The sequence below is a fragment of the Lithobates pipiens genome, unplaced genomic scaffold (genome assembly GCF_037356315.1).
Source record: "Lithobates pipiens isolate NorthernLeopardFrog02 unplaced genomic scaffold, aLitPip1_a1.2 Scaffold_16, whole genome shotgun sequence".
Classification (NCBI taxonomy): Eukaryota; Metazoa; Chordata; class Amphibia; order Anura; family Ranidae; genus Lithobates; species Lithobates pipiens.
The window spans coordinates 427,385,640-427,401,415 of NW_027507748.1; the positions used below are offsets into that span (position 1 = coordinate 427,385,640).

General features: G+C 42.5%; 1 protein-coding gene across 5 annotated transcripts in view; it reads left to right on the forward strand.

Moving 5' to 3' along the window:
• Positions 1 to 15,776, forward strand: part of DMD (dystrophin) — a 3,436,004-nt gene that overhangs the window by 1,416,563 nt on the left and 2,003,665 nt on the right. For all 5 annotated transcript variants that reach the window (XM_077482558.1, XM_077482560.1, XM_077482557.1 and 2 more), the window contains one exon: positions 921 to 1,101. In XM_077482558.1, coding sequence (XP_077338684.1) covers positions 921 to 1,101 — 181 coding nt within the window. The remainder of the gene's footprint in view (positions 1 to 920; positions 1,102 to 15,776) is intronic.

Genomic DNA, 15,776 nt, shown 5'->3' on the forward strand with positions numbered 1-15,776 from the left:
CAAGAAAATACATTTGGTGAGGAGCTGATATCAGCATTCTAAAACATTGAGCTCATCATTACTATTTTAGGGACACAATATAAACATCTGAAATCCAGACATCCATTTATCAAACAATTGTCTATTCAACCAACATTGGCAGTTCCATACTCAATCAACTTATTTGAGGAAAAAAAAAGCTAAATGCATATATGGGGATTATCTTCTAAAGAGTTTATAGCACTGTTCAGCAAATGTTGCGATCAAACACCACTGCAGGACAGCATTACCAGGCCCTGGTCTCCCTTACACCTCCCTGCAGCTGCACACAACAGGCTGATCAACCACCAACTGTCCTTGAACATTGACAGAGCAGCTCTGCGGTGATGTTTGAAGTTTGGGAAGCTTTCAGTGCTAGATGGATTGCACAGGGCAATGCAGTGAAGTCTCATTAGATTACAGTACTACCCCAGTCCTAATCTGAGTACTGGGAGAGGGAGATAGAAAACATCTGTTTAAAAACTATGCATGTAAATAAATTGACCACCCCTATTTCCCAGTTCAGTTTTGCACAGGTTATGTCCCTTTTGTACTTCCATGTGACACGGGAAACCATAACTGTAAAACAGGAAATGATAAGGTTATCTTGTTACGTATGTATATATATATATATATATATATATATATATATATATATATATATACATACATACATACATACATATATATACATATATATATATATATATATATATATATATATATATATATATATATATATATATATATACATATATATTTTGTGCTGTATGCTTGTTTTGAGTAAATGTACCAACTATCAAAGAGCATATCTTCTTAAACCAATATATTTTCAGAAAAAAATGTTGTAACGTAAAGTCATCTAAGCACATTTTGATATTGTTTTATGATTTGGGAAACAGGATGAAGTTGCTCGTTTTCTAGCTCTCAAGCCTGAAATTGGATCCTTGCAAGTCCAGGGAACAAAATTAAAAGAAAAGGAACAAGGGCCAATGTTTTTGGACGCAGATGTAGCAGCTTTTCTCAACCACTATAATCAAGTTCTTTCCAACTTGCAATCTAGAGAAAAACAGCTTCAAAATAGTAAGTGCAACAAAAGAAGCATATGACCTATAATTACTGAGAAATCTTATGATATTAAATAGTTTACTTCACATTTTTCTGCAAAGCCCACTTAATGTACAATGTGACTTATTAATATACATTTATTTTTATCTGTTTTAACATTGTTTTGTGCATGTACAAATATCATATAGGTATATAGGTGTATTTACCAATTTAAAAAAGTGTGCTATTTCAGTACAGTTTCATAGAAATATGTATTTTAACCATTTCCTGCCCAGAATCTGAAAAAATAAACATTACTTAGCATGCTGCCCCTTGCTGAAGATATGTTTATAAACATCCTATCTTTGACTGAAAGCAGCTAACACTTTGTGTGGCTGTTGGCTGTCAGTCCCAGCTATTACTGACAGCCTGTGCCCTCATTAAATATCAGGAACCAATGGAACTGGTTCTTGACCATGGGTTCACTATGTCAGCTATGGAATAATAATCACATGCAAGTTATAGGCTTCATTGAAACATAAAAGCTCTCAGCCACATCAGCATTTTTATTAAAATAGTGTATCAGTTAAAAGCGGTATGTGCTCTTAAAAAAGTTAAACAGCACAAAATAATACTGCTAAATTTTGGTCTGGGCATCTAGGTATAAACAACCTCTGGTCACGAAGGAGTTCAATTAGTCTTCTTTTGCTAAATCCCTGAAGAGTAAAAAAAATATTTTACAAATGTAAATACTTTAATCAATTTTAATGATGTTAGGATTTTGGGTTTGACTTTCAAAATATCTTTTGGACTTAACTACACTTTTATTGCCCCATACTTCAGTTCTGTATATTTACAAAATATTTAAGAGAAAGGATCATTATGACAGCAACATTGAATAACTAGCTTCTCTCCTACTGGGTTTCATTTAACAATTATCTCTGTGTTTAATATTTTACAGTGTATTTTTAAAAATTATTCAGATTCTAGCTTCCTATAATTAACATAACAGTTTTTTTAAATATAGAACATCAGCTGCACTCTACATTTTAATATTTGATAGGAATTAGTATTAATTTGTACAGAATTCAAGTGACAAAAAAGCATGTGGCGATCAAACTGGAACTCAGACCATACCTGATGTGACTGGGGAATAAGGATGGGAAGTGTGGTGGGAAAAGGTTATACTGTTACTCTGCCAAATTAATACCACACCTGGGTTTAAAAATCTTCCAGCCTCTTATGTAAAAGATGAATTATGAGAAACAAATGTTAAGGCAATCTCCCTGTAGAAAAAAAAAATTATATATATATATATATATATATATATATATATATATATATATATATATATGCAGGTATATACAGTATCTCATTTTTGTAAATATTTTATTATATCTTTTAATGTGACAACACTAAAGAAATTACACTTTGCTACTATGTAAAATAGTGAGTGTACAGCTTGTATAACATTGTAATTTTGCTGTCCCCTCAAAATAACTCAACACACAGGTATTAATGTCTAAACCGCTGGCAACAGAAGTGAGTACACCCCTAAGTGAAAATGTCCAAATTGGGCCCAATTAGCCATTTTCCCTCAATGGTGTAATGTGACTCGTTAGTGTTACAAGGTCTCAGGTGTGAATGGGGAGCAGGTGTGTTAAATTTGATTTTATCACTCTCACTCTCTCAAACTGGTCACTGGAAGTTCAATATGGCACCTCATGGCAAATAAATCTCAGAGGATCTGAAAAAAATTATTTTTGCTCTACAGAAAGATGGTCTAGGCTATAAGAAGATTGCCAAGACCCTGAAACTGAGCTGCAGCATGGTGGCCAAGATCATACAGCAGTTTAACAGGACAGGTTCCACTCAGAACAGGCATCTCCGTAGTCAACAAAAGAAGTTGAGTGCATGTGTTCAGCATCAAATCCAGAGGTTGTCTTTGGGAAATAGACGTATGAGTGCTGCCAGCATTGCTGCAGAGGTTGAAGGGGTGGGGGATCAGCCTGTCAGTGCTCAGACTATACACCGCAGACTGCATCAAATTGGTCTGCATGGCTTTCATCCCAGAAGGAAGCCTCTTCTAAAGATGATGCACAAGAAAGCCTGCAAACAGTTTGCTAAAGCCAAGCAGACTAAGGACATGGATTACTGGAACCATGTCCTGCTGTCTGATGAGACCAAGATAAACATATTTGGTTTAGATGGTGTCAAGCATGTGTGGTGGCAACCAGGTAAGGAGTACAAAGACAAGTGTGTCTTGCCTACAGTCATGGTGGTGGGAGTGTCATAGTCTGGGGCTGCATGAGTGCTGCTGGGGAGCTACAGTTTATTTAGGGAACCATGAATGCCAACATGTACTGTGACATACTGAAGCAGATCATGATCCCCTCCCTTCGGAGACTGGGCCGCAGAGCAGTTTTCTAACATAACAACCCCAAACACACCTCCAAGATGACCCCTGCTTTGCTAAAGAAGTTGAGGGTAAAGGGGATGGACTGGCCAAGCATGTCTCTAGATCTAAACCCTATTGAGCATCTGCGGGGCATCCTCAAAGGGAATATATATACAGCATCTCACAAAAGTGAGTACACCCCTCACATTTTTGTAAATATTTTATTATATCTTTTCATGTGACAACACTGAAGAAATTACAATTTGCTACAATGTAAAGTAATGAAATGAGTGTACAGCTTCTATAACAGTGTAAATTTGCTATCCCCTCAAAATAAATCAACACACAGCTATTAATGTCTAAACCACTGGCAACAAAAGTGAGTACACCCCTAAATAAAAAATGTCCAAATTGTGCTTAAAGTGTCAATATTTTGTGTGGCCACCATTATTTTCCAGCATTGCCTTAACCCTCTTGGGCATGCAGTTCACCAGAGCTTCACAGGTTGTCACAACCTCTTCAACTCCTCCATGATGACATCTCAGAGCTGGTGGATGTTAGAGACCTTGCGCTCCTCCATCTTTCATGTGAGGATGCCCCACAGATGCTCAATAGGGTTAATGTCTGGAGACATGCTTGGCCAGTCCATCACCTTTACCCTGAGCTTCTTTAGCAAGGCAGTGGCCATCTTGGAGGTGTGTTTGGGGTCATTATCATTTTGGAATACTGCCCAGTGTTCCAGTCTCCAAAGGGAGGGGGGCATACTCTGCTTCTATATGTCATGGTAAATGTTGGCATTCATGGTTCCCTCAATAAACTGTAGCTCTCCAGTGCCGGCAGCATGCATGCAGCCCCAGACCATGACTCTCCCACCACCATGCTTGACTGTAGGCAAGACGCACTTGTCTTTGTACTCCTCACCTGGTTGCTGCCACACACCATCTGAACCAAATAAATGTATCTTGGTCTCATCAGACCACAGGACATGATTCCAATAATCCATGTCTTTAGTCTGCTTGTCTTCAGCAAACTGTTTGTGGGCTTTTTTGCGCATCATCTTTAGAAGAGGCTTCCTTCTGGGACGACAGCCATGCAGACCAATTTGATGCAGTGTGCGGCATATGGTCTGAGCACTGACAGGCTGACCGCCAAACCCTTCAACCTCTGCAGCAATGCTGGCAGCACTCATATGTCTATTTTCCAAGGACAACCTCTGGATATGACACTGAGCACGTGAACTCAACTTCTTTGGTCAACCATGGGGAGGCATGTTCTGATGTAACCTGTCCTGTTAAACCACTGTATGGTCTCGGCCAGTGTGCTCCAGCTCAGTTTTTGGGTCTTGGCAATCTTCTTATTGCCATGGCACCCCTTATTCAGGTGTGCTATACTTCTAACACTTAGCAGTTTCTGTCCCAGTAGTCACCATCTTTGGTGTGAATAAATGATGCCTCCTTTCCAGAAGAATGTTTGTGCACTATAAATATTACCACTGCTTCTGCTAACAGGGGTTATGCCACTATCTTGATGGTTGATAAATGATCTGTTGCCTCCCTACCTTTTTGTGAAATATACAAGACATATTTTGTAAATGAACCACATACTATGGTTAGTTATCTTGGAGACCCTATTCTTGTACTTGGTTACCTATCTGTGACTGTACATTTTCAACTAATGTCCAGGCTAAATTCTACATGGCAAAAAGGGCACTGCTATACTGGACATGGATCTTCTTCTGCACTAAATTTACAATTGAAGGTTGGTCTGAACACAATAGCTCTGGCTGTCCCTTGGCTTTACCTAGCTGTGTGAAGAACTTTGTAAACAAAATGAAAGTGTGGAAAGATGTGAAACCACAGTGTAGGCAGGTAATAGTTAAGGCTAACCTAGCCAGGAAGTTGAGCATTATTAGTGTTCCCTGGTTTTCTTTTGGTGGGCTTCATTGGGTCTAACCCTCTGGTTCCATGTGATATAAAAGGAACAGGGGGTTATAGACCAGAGGGGGAGGTACCTAGAAAATACTTGGGGGTTTTCATGATTCTGTTCAGCTGGAGTCTGGAGAGCCAGTGATGTACCTAAGTCAGAATTCCCATTGCCTAAGAGGGTCACTGGGATGTGCAGTCCCTGTTAAATATGCCAATTATGGACTTTGCCAGAGATAGATGCTTTTCTTTACAGGAATTCTGGGGCAGCCACAAGCTTGAATTAGGGAATAGGAATGTTAGGAAAATGTCTAAACTTTTTTTTTTCTGGAATGTTATCTGTATATATTATCATATTCATTTATTTGAATAAATGGTCTTAAGTTACTAAAGGGGTATAATGCAAGTAACTGGTGCATATAGTCTTCTGCCCGGATCACTAAACACATTTGGGTATGAAGATAACAGTACAAGAGTTTATACAGTCAGAAGACACAAGTGGTTACCCAAGGTAACAAAGGTTTCTCTAGCAACCTGTTGTAAGCATGTGGATTTGACAGGTGGGATAGCTTCTTGCAGCAGGAGTCGACAATCACGCTAGGTCTTATTTTGGGGGAAACAGGGTAGGTACAGAAAGGAAGAGTTAAGTGAAGTGCACGCATGGAGTCAGTGCTAGGTGGATGGTAGAGCTCCATACCATTATCCACATGCTGGACAGGTGGAAAGGTCAAGGGCTCTACATGCCCCTCCTAAATGCATCAGTGACCATGGTAATGTACATTAACATTGAGAGAGTTTATTAGAGTTCAGTCATTTGTTCAAGCATAGGTACCACATGTGTGAGACAGTGACCCTGTACAAGGTGCCTAAAGTAGCCCAGAAGAACCCACCCCAGGGTAGGCCTCTCATGTGACTCTTGCTTTGTGACCAACGGGGAGGGAAACATGAAGGACGTGACAAGCAACCACCCACCCACCTACACCCTCTACATTTTTGCACTCAATGTGGGGCTACACCTACTGCATACACCTGAAGAACACTTCTAATGAGAAAATGACAATAGTTAGCTAGTTAGAACTTGTCCAGGCTTGTCCAGCAATACTCCATGTGAACTACACGTGTCTGCTTCTTGATTAGCTCCTGCATGAGGATCCATATTTTTACTGGCGGATATCCTGGTAAGGGGCGAATATAGCAACCAGACTCAGAATAATGCTCAGATGATTTACGTGCATTGCTACCAGCCACCGTCTATCATGGAAACAAATACCAGCTACTATTCACCCCAGGGAAAGATACCTACTAGCCTATGAGTTTACCCAGGAAGAGTTCTGAGCTCTCTGCCAAACCTGCAAAAGACATCAATCCATCTTCTCTACTCAGACTCACTGCCATGTCTGCAGAGTACCACTGTTCAAGGGGATGCTGGAGGAGGAGCACAGCTGTGAAATCAGGCCAGTTGACCTGCCCAGGAGTGATTCCGCTAATGGAGATGCATCTACATGACAAGTTAAAAAACAGCTTCTGGGGTTGAGCAGGCGCCCTGCGGCACATCTACATATCCTATACTCCTTCGGGAGGAAGAGTCCCCATGACCTTTTGCTAGATGACACCCCCTGCAATCCTGCAATCCAAGGAACACCAATGGAAGATTAGCCAGACAGCAAAATTGTTGCCCTCCTGGACTCCCTGCTCCCAGATATAGAGATCCATCCTTTGTTGGTTTGTTCCCCATCTGACAAGAAGTGAATGATGTGTAGGGATGAGCCGAACACCCCCTAGTTCGTTTGCAGCATTGAAGGAAAGAGTATTACTGCTTCAGGAAGGTCAGACAATAGTGAACCTCTTCACTGGTTGAGAAGCCACAGGTGCTGGCAATGCGTAATGTGATGATTGGAAGATATATATCTGGACAAGCTCACTCCCAAAAAAAACAAAAAACACTTTGCCTTTTATTCAAAAACACACACGATCAAAATGACATGCCACAGCAGACAGGATAGCTAACATGTTTCGCACTTATAACTTATAACGTTTGCACCCAACGTGGGGCTACACCAACTGTTTGCAGCATTACATGCGAACAGGCAAACAATTTGTGCGAACATGCGAAAACCATTGAAGTCTATTGGACGTGAATGTGAAAAATCAAAAATGCTAATATTAAAGGCTTATATGCAAGTTATTACCATAAAAACTGTTTGGGGACCCGGGTCCTGCCCCAGGGGACATGTGTCAATGCAAAAAAAAAGGTTCTTTCAGGAGCAGTGATTTTAATAATGGTTAAAGTGACAGAATAAAAATGAATTATTCCTTTAAATATCGTGCCTGGGGGGTCTCCTTAGTCTGCCTGCAAAGTAGGACATCTTTCCCATATTTTTAACAGTACCAGAGCAAAATGTCATTTCTAAAAGGAAATTTTTTTATTTAAAACTGCTCGGCTGTAATGTATTGTTGGATCCTGGCAATATAGATAAAAATCATTGAAAAAATCCCACCCAGTCCATTACCAGTATGAATATTAAGGGGAACCCCGAGCCAAAAATACCCCAAAAAATGGCGTGGATGCCCCGCACCAACATTTAAAAAAAATGTCTTAGGGGGCCCCCAGGCAGTATATACTCTGAACAGCAGTGCATGTATTATATTGCATGCCCTATATACTCTGCGGAAAAATTGAGCCTTAGGTGTTGATGGTGCCAGAACACTGTAAACCCTCAGAGTTACTCTTGATGGGTGCAGGAACAGGCTCTGCTGTGAAATATTTATCAAAAATTTTAATTACATGCCCCTGTTAAACAGGAGCAGAAAAATTGGGCCTTGGGTGGTGGTAGCGGTGCCACAACACTGTAACCCCTCACAGATACTCTGGTTGGGTGCAGGAATGGGTCCTGCTGTGAAATATTATATAAAACATTGTAATTACATACCCCTGTTAAACAGGGGCAGAAAAATTGGGCCTTGGGTGGTGGTGGTGGTAGCGGTGGTGCCCTAAACCAAAAATATTGTTGGAAGCTAGCATCATCAAGATTGAGGAGGAATAGGATAGTCATTGGTCAGCATAGGCAGTCTTCAAGGGATCCCAGATCTATAGGAAATTCAAATAGTTACATATGCATCAGGTGCTTGATAGCAGCTGATCCAAGACTGATTCATTTTTATGAATGCAAGCCTATCAACGGAGCCTGTGGACAGGCACACTCTTTGATCCATTACAAACCCTCCAGCAGCAGTGAATGTGCGTTCAGAAAGCATGCTGGATGCAGGACAGGCCAGTAGCTCAATTGCATATTGAGCAAGTTCTGGACAGAGGTCCATTCTCAAGATCCAGTAACCCAGTGGATGCTCTGTTGGAAAGGTCTCCAATCTGCTCTTGTCCCTAGATATTCCTGCACCATATAATGCAGACGCTGGCGATGGTTGCTTGAACCAATCAGACCTTGGTGCTGAGGACTGAAAATGTATTTAAAGGTATCGGTCAGCCGGCCACCTTCTCCACCGCTCTTCCTCTGACTGAACAAAGCCTCAGATACACGTTGTCCGGCACCAAGGAATGGTAACCTCCCAGAGTCTGGAAAAGTGTTACATAAATCTTTCTTCAAGGCCTCCTGAAGATGTTTCATCCTCTGCTCCATATGTGAAGGCAGGATGAGTTCTGCAACTTTACCCTTGTAACGTGGATCAAGAAGTGTTGCCAGCCAGTAACGATCCCTTGCCTTGATATCAAAAACCCTAGGGTCCGTTCACAGGCTTTGCAGAATCAAGGAGGCAATGCAGCGTAAGTTTGCAGAGGAATTAAATCCTGAGTCCTCACGTTATCCATAACGACCTCCTCCCAGCCATGTACAACTCCTTGCTGGGGACTGAAAACCATCCCATGAAGCCTACTGCTGAGTGTTATCCTCTACATCCATGCTGACACGATCCTCCTCCCCTCTTCTTCCTGTGTGTTTAGTGGGCCTGCAGGAATGCTAGCTGGATAAAGGGGACCTTGAGAGGAAAGAAAGTCTTCCTCTTCCTCCTGCTGTTCTGCCTCAAGCGCCCTGTCAATAATTCCACAAGCATGTGCTGCAGCAAGAAGACTAGAGGGAGAGTGTCACTGGTGCATGAATTGTTGCTGCTCACCATCCTTGTGGCCTCCTCAAATGGGGACAGGACAGTGCAGGCATCCTTGATCAGTAGCCATTGGCATGGTGAAAAGAAGTCATGCTCCCCTGACCCTGTCCAGGTACTCATTGATGGCTCTCTGCTGTGTGTGCAGCCGCTGCAGAATTGACAAAGTTGCGTTCCACTTGGTGGCATGTCAACGCGGTTGGTTGTCAGGTTGCATTCCCTTTAAATGTCAGCCAGCTGAGCACTGGCATTGTATGACCAGCGGAAATGACCACAGACTTTTCTGGCGTGCCTGGGTACCTGGTCAAGAACCACTGCACCACCAAATTCAGGATGTGTGCCAAACATGGAACATGGAAATAAGAGGCTAAATCTAAAACTAAAGGTGGGACTTTATATGAGGCAATATGAATTATATACATACACCTCCATCCCCGATTTATTGAAATAAAAAGAATACAATGGTGGACACCTAGTCTCACATTTTATGATCACTCAATTTCCTCCCTTTACCTAATCACTTTTTCCTTTTATTCACTTGTTCACTCTTCCTTTCAGCATATCTTTAGTGTTGGGAGTTTTTTCCTAGTTTCTCAGCTATGGAATTTGTCTTTATTATTTTTTACTTGTTGATCCCCACAGACAAACCTGTGGCCATTGGTGTCTTAGCCATGCCTCAGGGTTCTCCATCTCAGCTCCCGGGATTAGCGCTTTCTATAATGTCTTTTACCTTTTGATGCCATCAACAGTCGTACCCATATACTACAGATAGGTGAGATTGTCTGGGACCTTTTGTGTTTCCTCTCTCCCTTACATATTTGTATATTCTTTATTACTATATTCACTTGGTAATTTTATTTCATTATAGATACCCCAAAATCTTGCATCTGCTCCTGATTAGTCGTATTTTAACCACAAAACGCGTAGAGATTTCCTATAATGCGTTATCACAGTATCCATGTATATATATTTGTACCATATTATATTCTAGCCAATCCACCATTACTTTTTGTGCCCAAACCCTACTACTAATATAATCTTGGTCTACATACTTAAGGTCCAGTATTATATATACTATATTGAATTATGTATTATCATGAAATGTCTAGATTTTATTTATTGATATTTATCAGTTTTTAATATAAAAAAAATGTTTCTATATTGAACTAATCATGTAATACTATGTTATGTTTAGACCTATCAATTGAGACCCATTAATCTATTATCATATCAATCTACTATTTATTGCTGTATATATGTATGTATGACTTTTGATAATAATAATGTGTACATTGATTGGCTCATTTAATATAGTGATATGCCTCATATAGAGATATGCCTCATGGATTGACGCCTTAAGTGGCTTCAATCCAGTCTCCTAATTGTAAACACGGAAGCGACGTCATGACGTCACTTCCCATTTACTCGGCTGCCAATGTCGCCGGTTTTAAAAAGATATACAGTATTCAGAATCGCCAAAAATGGCGATCTGAATACTTTGAAGTGCAAAGGAGGGATTTGGGGTATTTTAGACCCCCGATCCCTCCATAAAGAGTACCTGTCACCACCTATTACTGTCACAAGGGATGTTTACATTCCTTATGACAGCAATAAAAGTGATAATTTAAAAAAAAATTATTAATTTTAAAATAAATAAGAATTTTTTTTAAAGCGCCCCCGTCGTCACGAGCTCACGCAGCAAACAAAACGCATACGGAAGTGGCGCATATGTAAACAGTGTTCAAATCACACATGTGAGGTATTGCCGCGATCACCGGAGCAAGGGAAATAATTCTAGTACAAGAGCTCCTCTGTATCTCCAACCTGGTAACCGTAAAAAAAATTAAAGCTTCACCTATGGAGATTTTTAGGTACCGTAGTTTGTCGTCATTCCACGAGTGCGTGCAATTATAAAGCGTGACATGTTTGATATACATTTACTCGGCGTAACATCATCTTTCACATTATACAAAAACATTGGGCTAACTTTACTGTTTCGTTTTTTTAAAATTCCCTAAAAGTGTCCCTTTTCTCAAAAATTTGCGTTTAAAACCCCACTGCACAAATACCGTGTGACATAAAATATTGCAACAGATTCATTGCTGAAAAAAATATATATAATGTTTGGGGGTTCTAAGTAATTTTCTAAAAAAAAATACGGATTTTAACTTGTAAACACCAAATGTCAAAAATAGTCTTAGGCCGCGTACACACGGGCGGATTGTCTGGCCAACTAAGTTCGTCAGACAATCCGACAGACAGTCCGTTCAAAATTTGCATGAGCGGACTTGACCACACACGATGAGCAGACAGTCCGCTGAAAGCGTGCGCGATGACGTGTACAGCACGTACGACGGGACTAGAAAAACGACGTCCTATACACTGCAATGCAACCTTCGGCCGTGTAAATCCTTTCTGAGCATGCGCCATACTTAGTTCGTCCAACTTGCCTACACACAAGCGGACTGTCCGCTGAAACCAAGTTTGGACGGACAAAACCAAGTTTGAACGGACAAAATTTCGGAAATTCCGTAAGACTTTGTTCGTCAGACAGTCCGCTGAAAAAGTCCGCTGAAGCCCACACACGCGTGGATTGTGCGCTGAAACACGGTTCAGCGGACTAAGTTGGACAGACAATCCGCCCGTGTGTACGCGCCCTTAGTCATGAAAGGGTTAAAATCACTGCATCCTCCAGCAGCATATAACTGACACTGTGGTTGAATAATTCTGGGGATTCCTCCATGCATGATGGTGGGGCTATGGAAGGAGTGACTGTGGACAAGGAGCTGGTGAAATAGGCTGCTTTGGCAGCTGCGTTGGAAGGCAAACTACTCTGAGCCTGGGTAACAGAGGATGAGGAGGATGAGGACGGCTTTGTTATCCACTCCACCAACTCTTCTGCATGTTGTGGCTCAATAACATGGCCAGCAGCAGAAAAAAAGGGCAAGTGTGCCTCACGGCCACCTGCAGAGGATGCACCATGTCCACGACCACCACTATTGACTGTAGCCCTTTTTTAGTAGCCTGTGAGCATCTGTCTCTTCTTGGTGGCCTTTTCAGACATGATGTATGTTTTGTTTTGCAAAACCACACTACACTGTATTGTATACTGTGTACACTGCCTGAAGTGTATTGTGTATATATAGTGCACTATATATATATATATATATATATATATATATATATATATATATATATAGGCTTTACTGAATGCATATATATATAGGAGTCTTCAAGTGGGAAATGCAATATTACTTAAGAAACAAGGCCTGAGGTGTGCCATGGCCTGGCTGGTCAGTATGCCTGAAAAGAGGACAAAAAGACACAAGTTTAGGTGGAAAAGGGAAGGTAAAGATCCACCAACCCATAGAATGATGTGTGCCTGGATAGCAACAGTAAGTAACTGGTAAGTATCCGCTGTGACAGTAGAACCCACCGACTCCTGACCTGGAGATGAGAAGGAACCCCCTTAGAGCCTGCAAGCTATGCAAAACCCAATTGAACGTCCCGTGAAGGATAGGATGAGCCTGATGCCCAAGGTAACCCAGACATGAGAATGAACTGCTTGTGAATGAGAGGATATGTGGGGAAAAGGGAGCAAGGGCTGGCCCGAGGAACCCCTGCAAAAAGATGGCTGAGCAGACTGAAAATACCTACAACGGACAATAGTGAAGTAGCACAGTGAAAAGCCCCCTCAACCCCTGGCCTACCCATACCTGGTATGAGGAAGTGAGAGGGTGAGTGCCAAAAAGACCAGTGATAGGAGAGGAAAAGCTGTCTGCCTGATGGATGTGATGGAGTAGGTGCCATGGCAATGAGCATCGTCAACATGGAGACACCATGCCAGACACAGGACACTGATCCCACCGGATACAAACAGGATGTGCTACAGCCTGAGACCTACCAGCCAAGACTGAATCCTGAACCGAGGAAGGTGAACGGATATCAGCACCAATTAGCTAGCCCCCCCAGCAAGGGCTGGCTGAAGGAAGTGAGTGCAAGCATGGTCGATATCGGTCTGGATGCCAAGATGGCCCAACCTACAAAACACAAACTAGATAAATGACAGACAATCAGACATGAGAACAACAACGCCCCTCTGCCTACCTAAGAATGAAACATGAGCAGAAATGTCAAGACCATTGCGCGTAAATGAACCTGACAACGGACCGCCCCCCCCCAACCCTTGTGTGAGTGGTAAGCGAGCCCGAGTAACCTGCAGTGCAGAGACAGGTAATTAATAAAACAACTCAGGGATAGTGTACCCACAGGCCGTGGTGGGTAGTCGTATGGATGTGGTGAATGAAACATGCATCGTATGACGTATGGTATATGGGCGAGAAGATTGTGGACAACAATCAGTTAATAAACTAAACCTCAGCCCGTATGGATCTGTAGGCATGACAGATCCTGATGTGTGAGCCCTAGCTAACTGACCAAGGTACAAACATGAACACAGATACGATGAGACATGACAATCAACAAAGACAAACCTACCAGAGTATGCCATAAGTGAACAACACCCTTCTGTGAACTCTGAGGTTGAACACCGAAGCTGAACGCTATGATGGAAATGCTGGCCAGAAACACTATGACAGAAAAAACTGGGCAGAATGCTATGACAGAAATGCTGACAAATGCTATAACAGAACTCCAGGGGCAGAACACTGTGACAGAAATCCTGGGGCAGAATCGCTATGATGGAAATCCAGGGGCAGAAACGCTATGACAGAAATCCCAGGGCAGAAACACTATGACAGAAATCCAGGGGCAGAAAACGCTATAACAGAACTCCAGGAGCAGAAAACGCTATGACCGAAATCCAGGGGCAGAAACGCTAAGACAGGAATCCAGTGGCAGAAACGCTAAGACAGGAATCCAGGGGCAAACACCCTATGACCCCCATGCGGGACAGAGGGCTACGACAAAAAATGCTGGACAGAACGCAATGACGGACCTACTGGCTATGACAGAAAAGCTGGACCGAACACTATGGCAGAAAAAAACGGACAGAGCGCTATGAGAGAAATGCTGGATAGAACGCTATGACAGAAATGCTTGGCAGAACGCTATGACAGAAAAACTGGACCGAACACTATGACAGAAAAACTGGACCGAACGCTATGACAGAAATGCTGGACAGAACGCTATGACAGAAATGCTGGACAGAACGCTATGACAGAAAACGCTGGACAGAAACGCTATGACAGAAAATGCTGGACCGAACGCTATGACAGAAATGCTGGACAGAACAGTATGACAGAAATGCTGGACCGAACGCTATGACAGAAATGCTGGACAGGACGCTATGACAGAAATGTTTGACATTTCCCCACACCAGCAGAATCGGCAGGCGGATGGAGCACTGCACACATGGGGAGAGAGAGGAGCTGGGGTCGGCCAATCACCCCCACCCCCCACACACCGGTAGAAATGGCAGGTGGGCAGAACAATACACATGGGGAGAGAGAGGAGCTGGGGGCAGCCGATCACCCCCCTCCCCCCACACTGGAAGAATCGGCGGGCAGGCGGATAGCAATGCACATGGGGAGAGAGAGGAGCTGGGAGCGGCCGATCACCCCCCTCTCCCCCACACTGGAAGAATCGGCGGGTGGGTGGACAGAGCAAACACATGGGGAGAGAGAGGAGCTGGGGGCGGCCGATCACCCCGCTCTCCCCCCACACCGGAAGAATGGGCGGGTGGACAGAGCACGGCACCTGAGGAGAGAGAGGAGCTGGGGCGGCCGATCACCCCCCCACACCGGAAGAATCGGCAGGCCGCCACGTGGAAACATGGTACCTGAGGAGAGGGCTGGCAGGGAGAGTGGAGGTGGAACATGACAGGAGAACGCACCCCCGCTCCCCACCGGCATGAACGCAGAGAAGTGAGTGATGGAGGATAGATAGACAGCCCTTCCCCCATGAGCGCCGGCTGCCTCCACCCAGAAAACACCAACCCTGGCCATGACAGAGGAGGAGGGTTAAATAGTCTCTCAGACTCCTCCCACAAATACAGGCTGGCCTTCGGCCAGCCTTCCCACATATATGTATGTGTATGAGTGTGTGTGTGTATATATATATATATATATATATATATATATATATATGTATGTGTGTATGTATATATATGTATGTGTGTATGTATATATGTATGTGTGTATATATATATGTATATATATATATATATATATATATATATATATATATATATATATATATATATATATATATATATATATATATATATATATAATTTTTTTTTAATAATACGCCGCTTG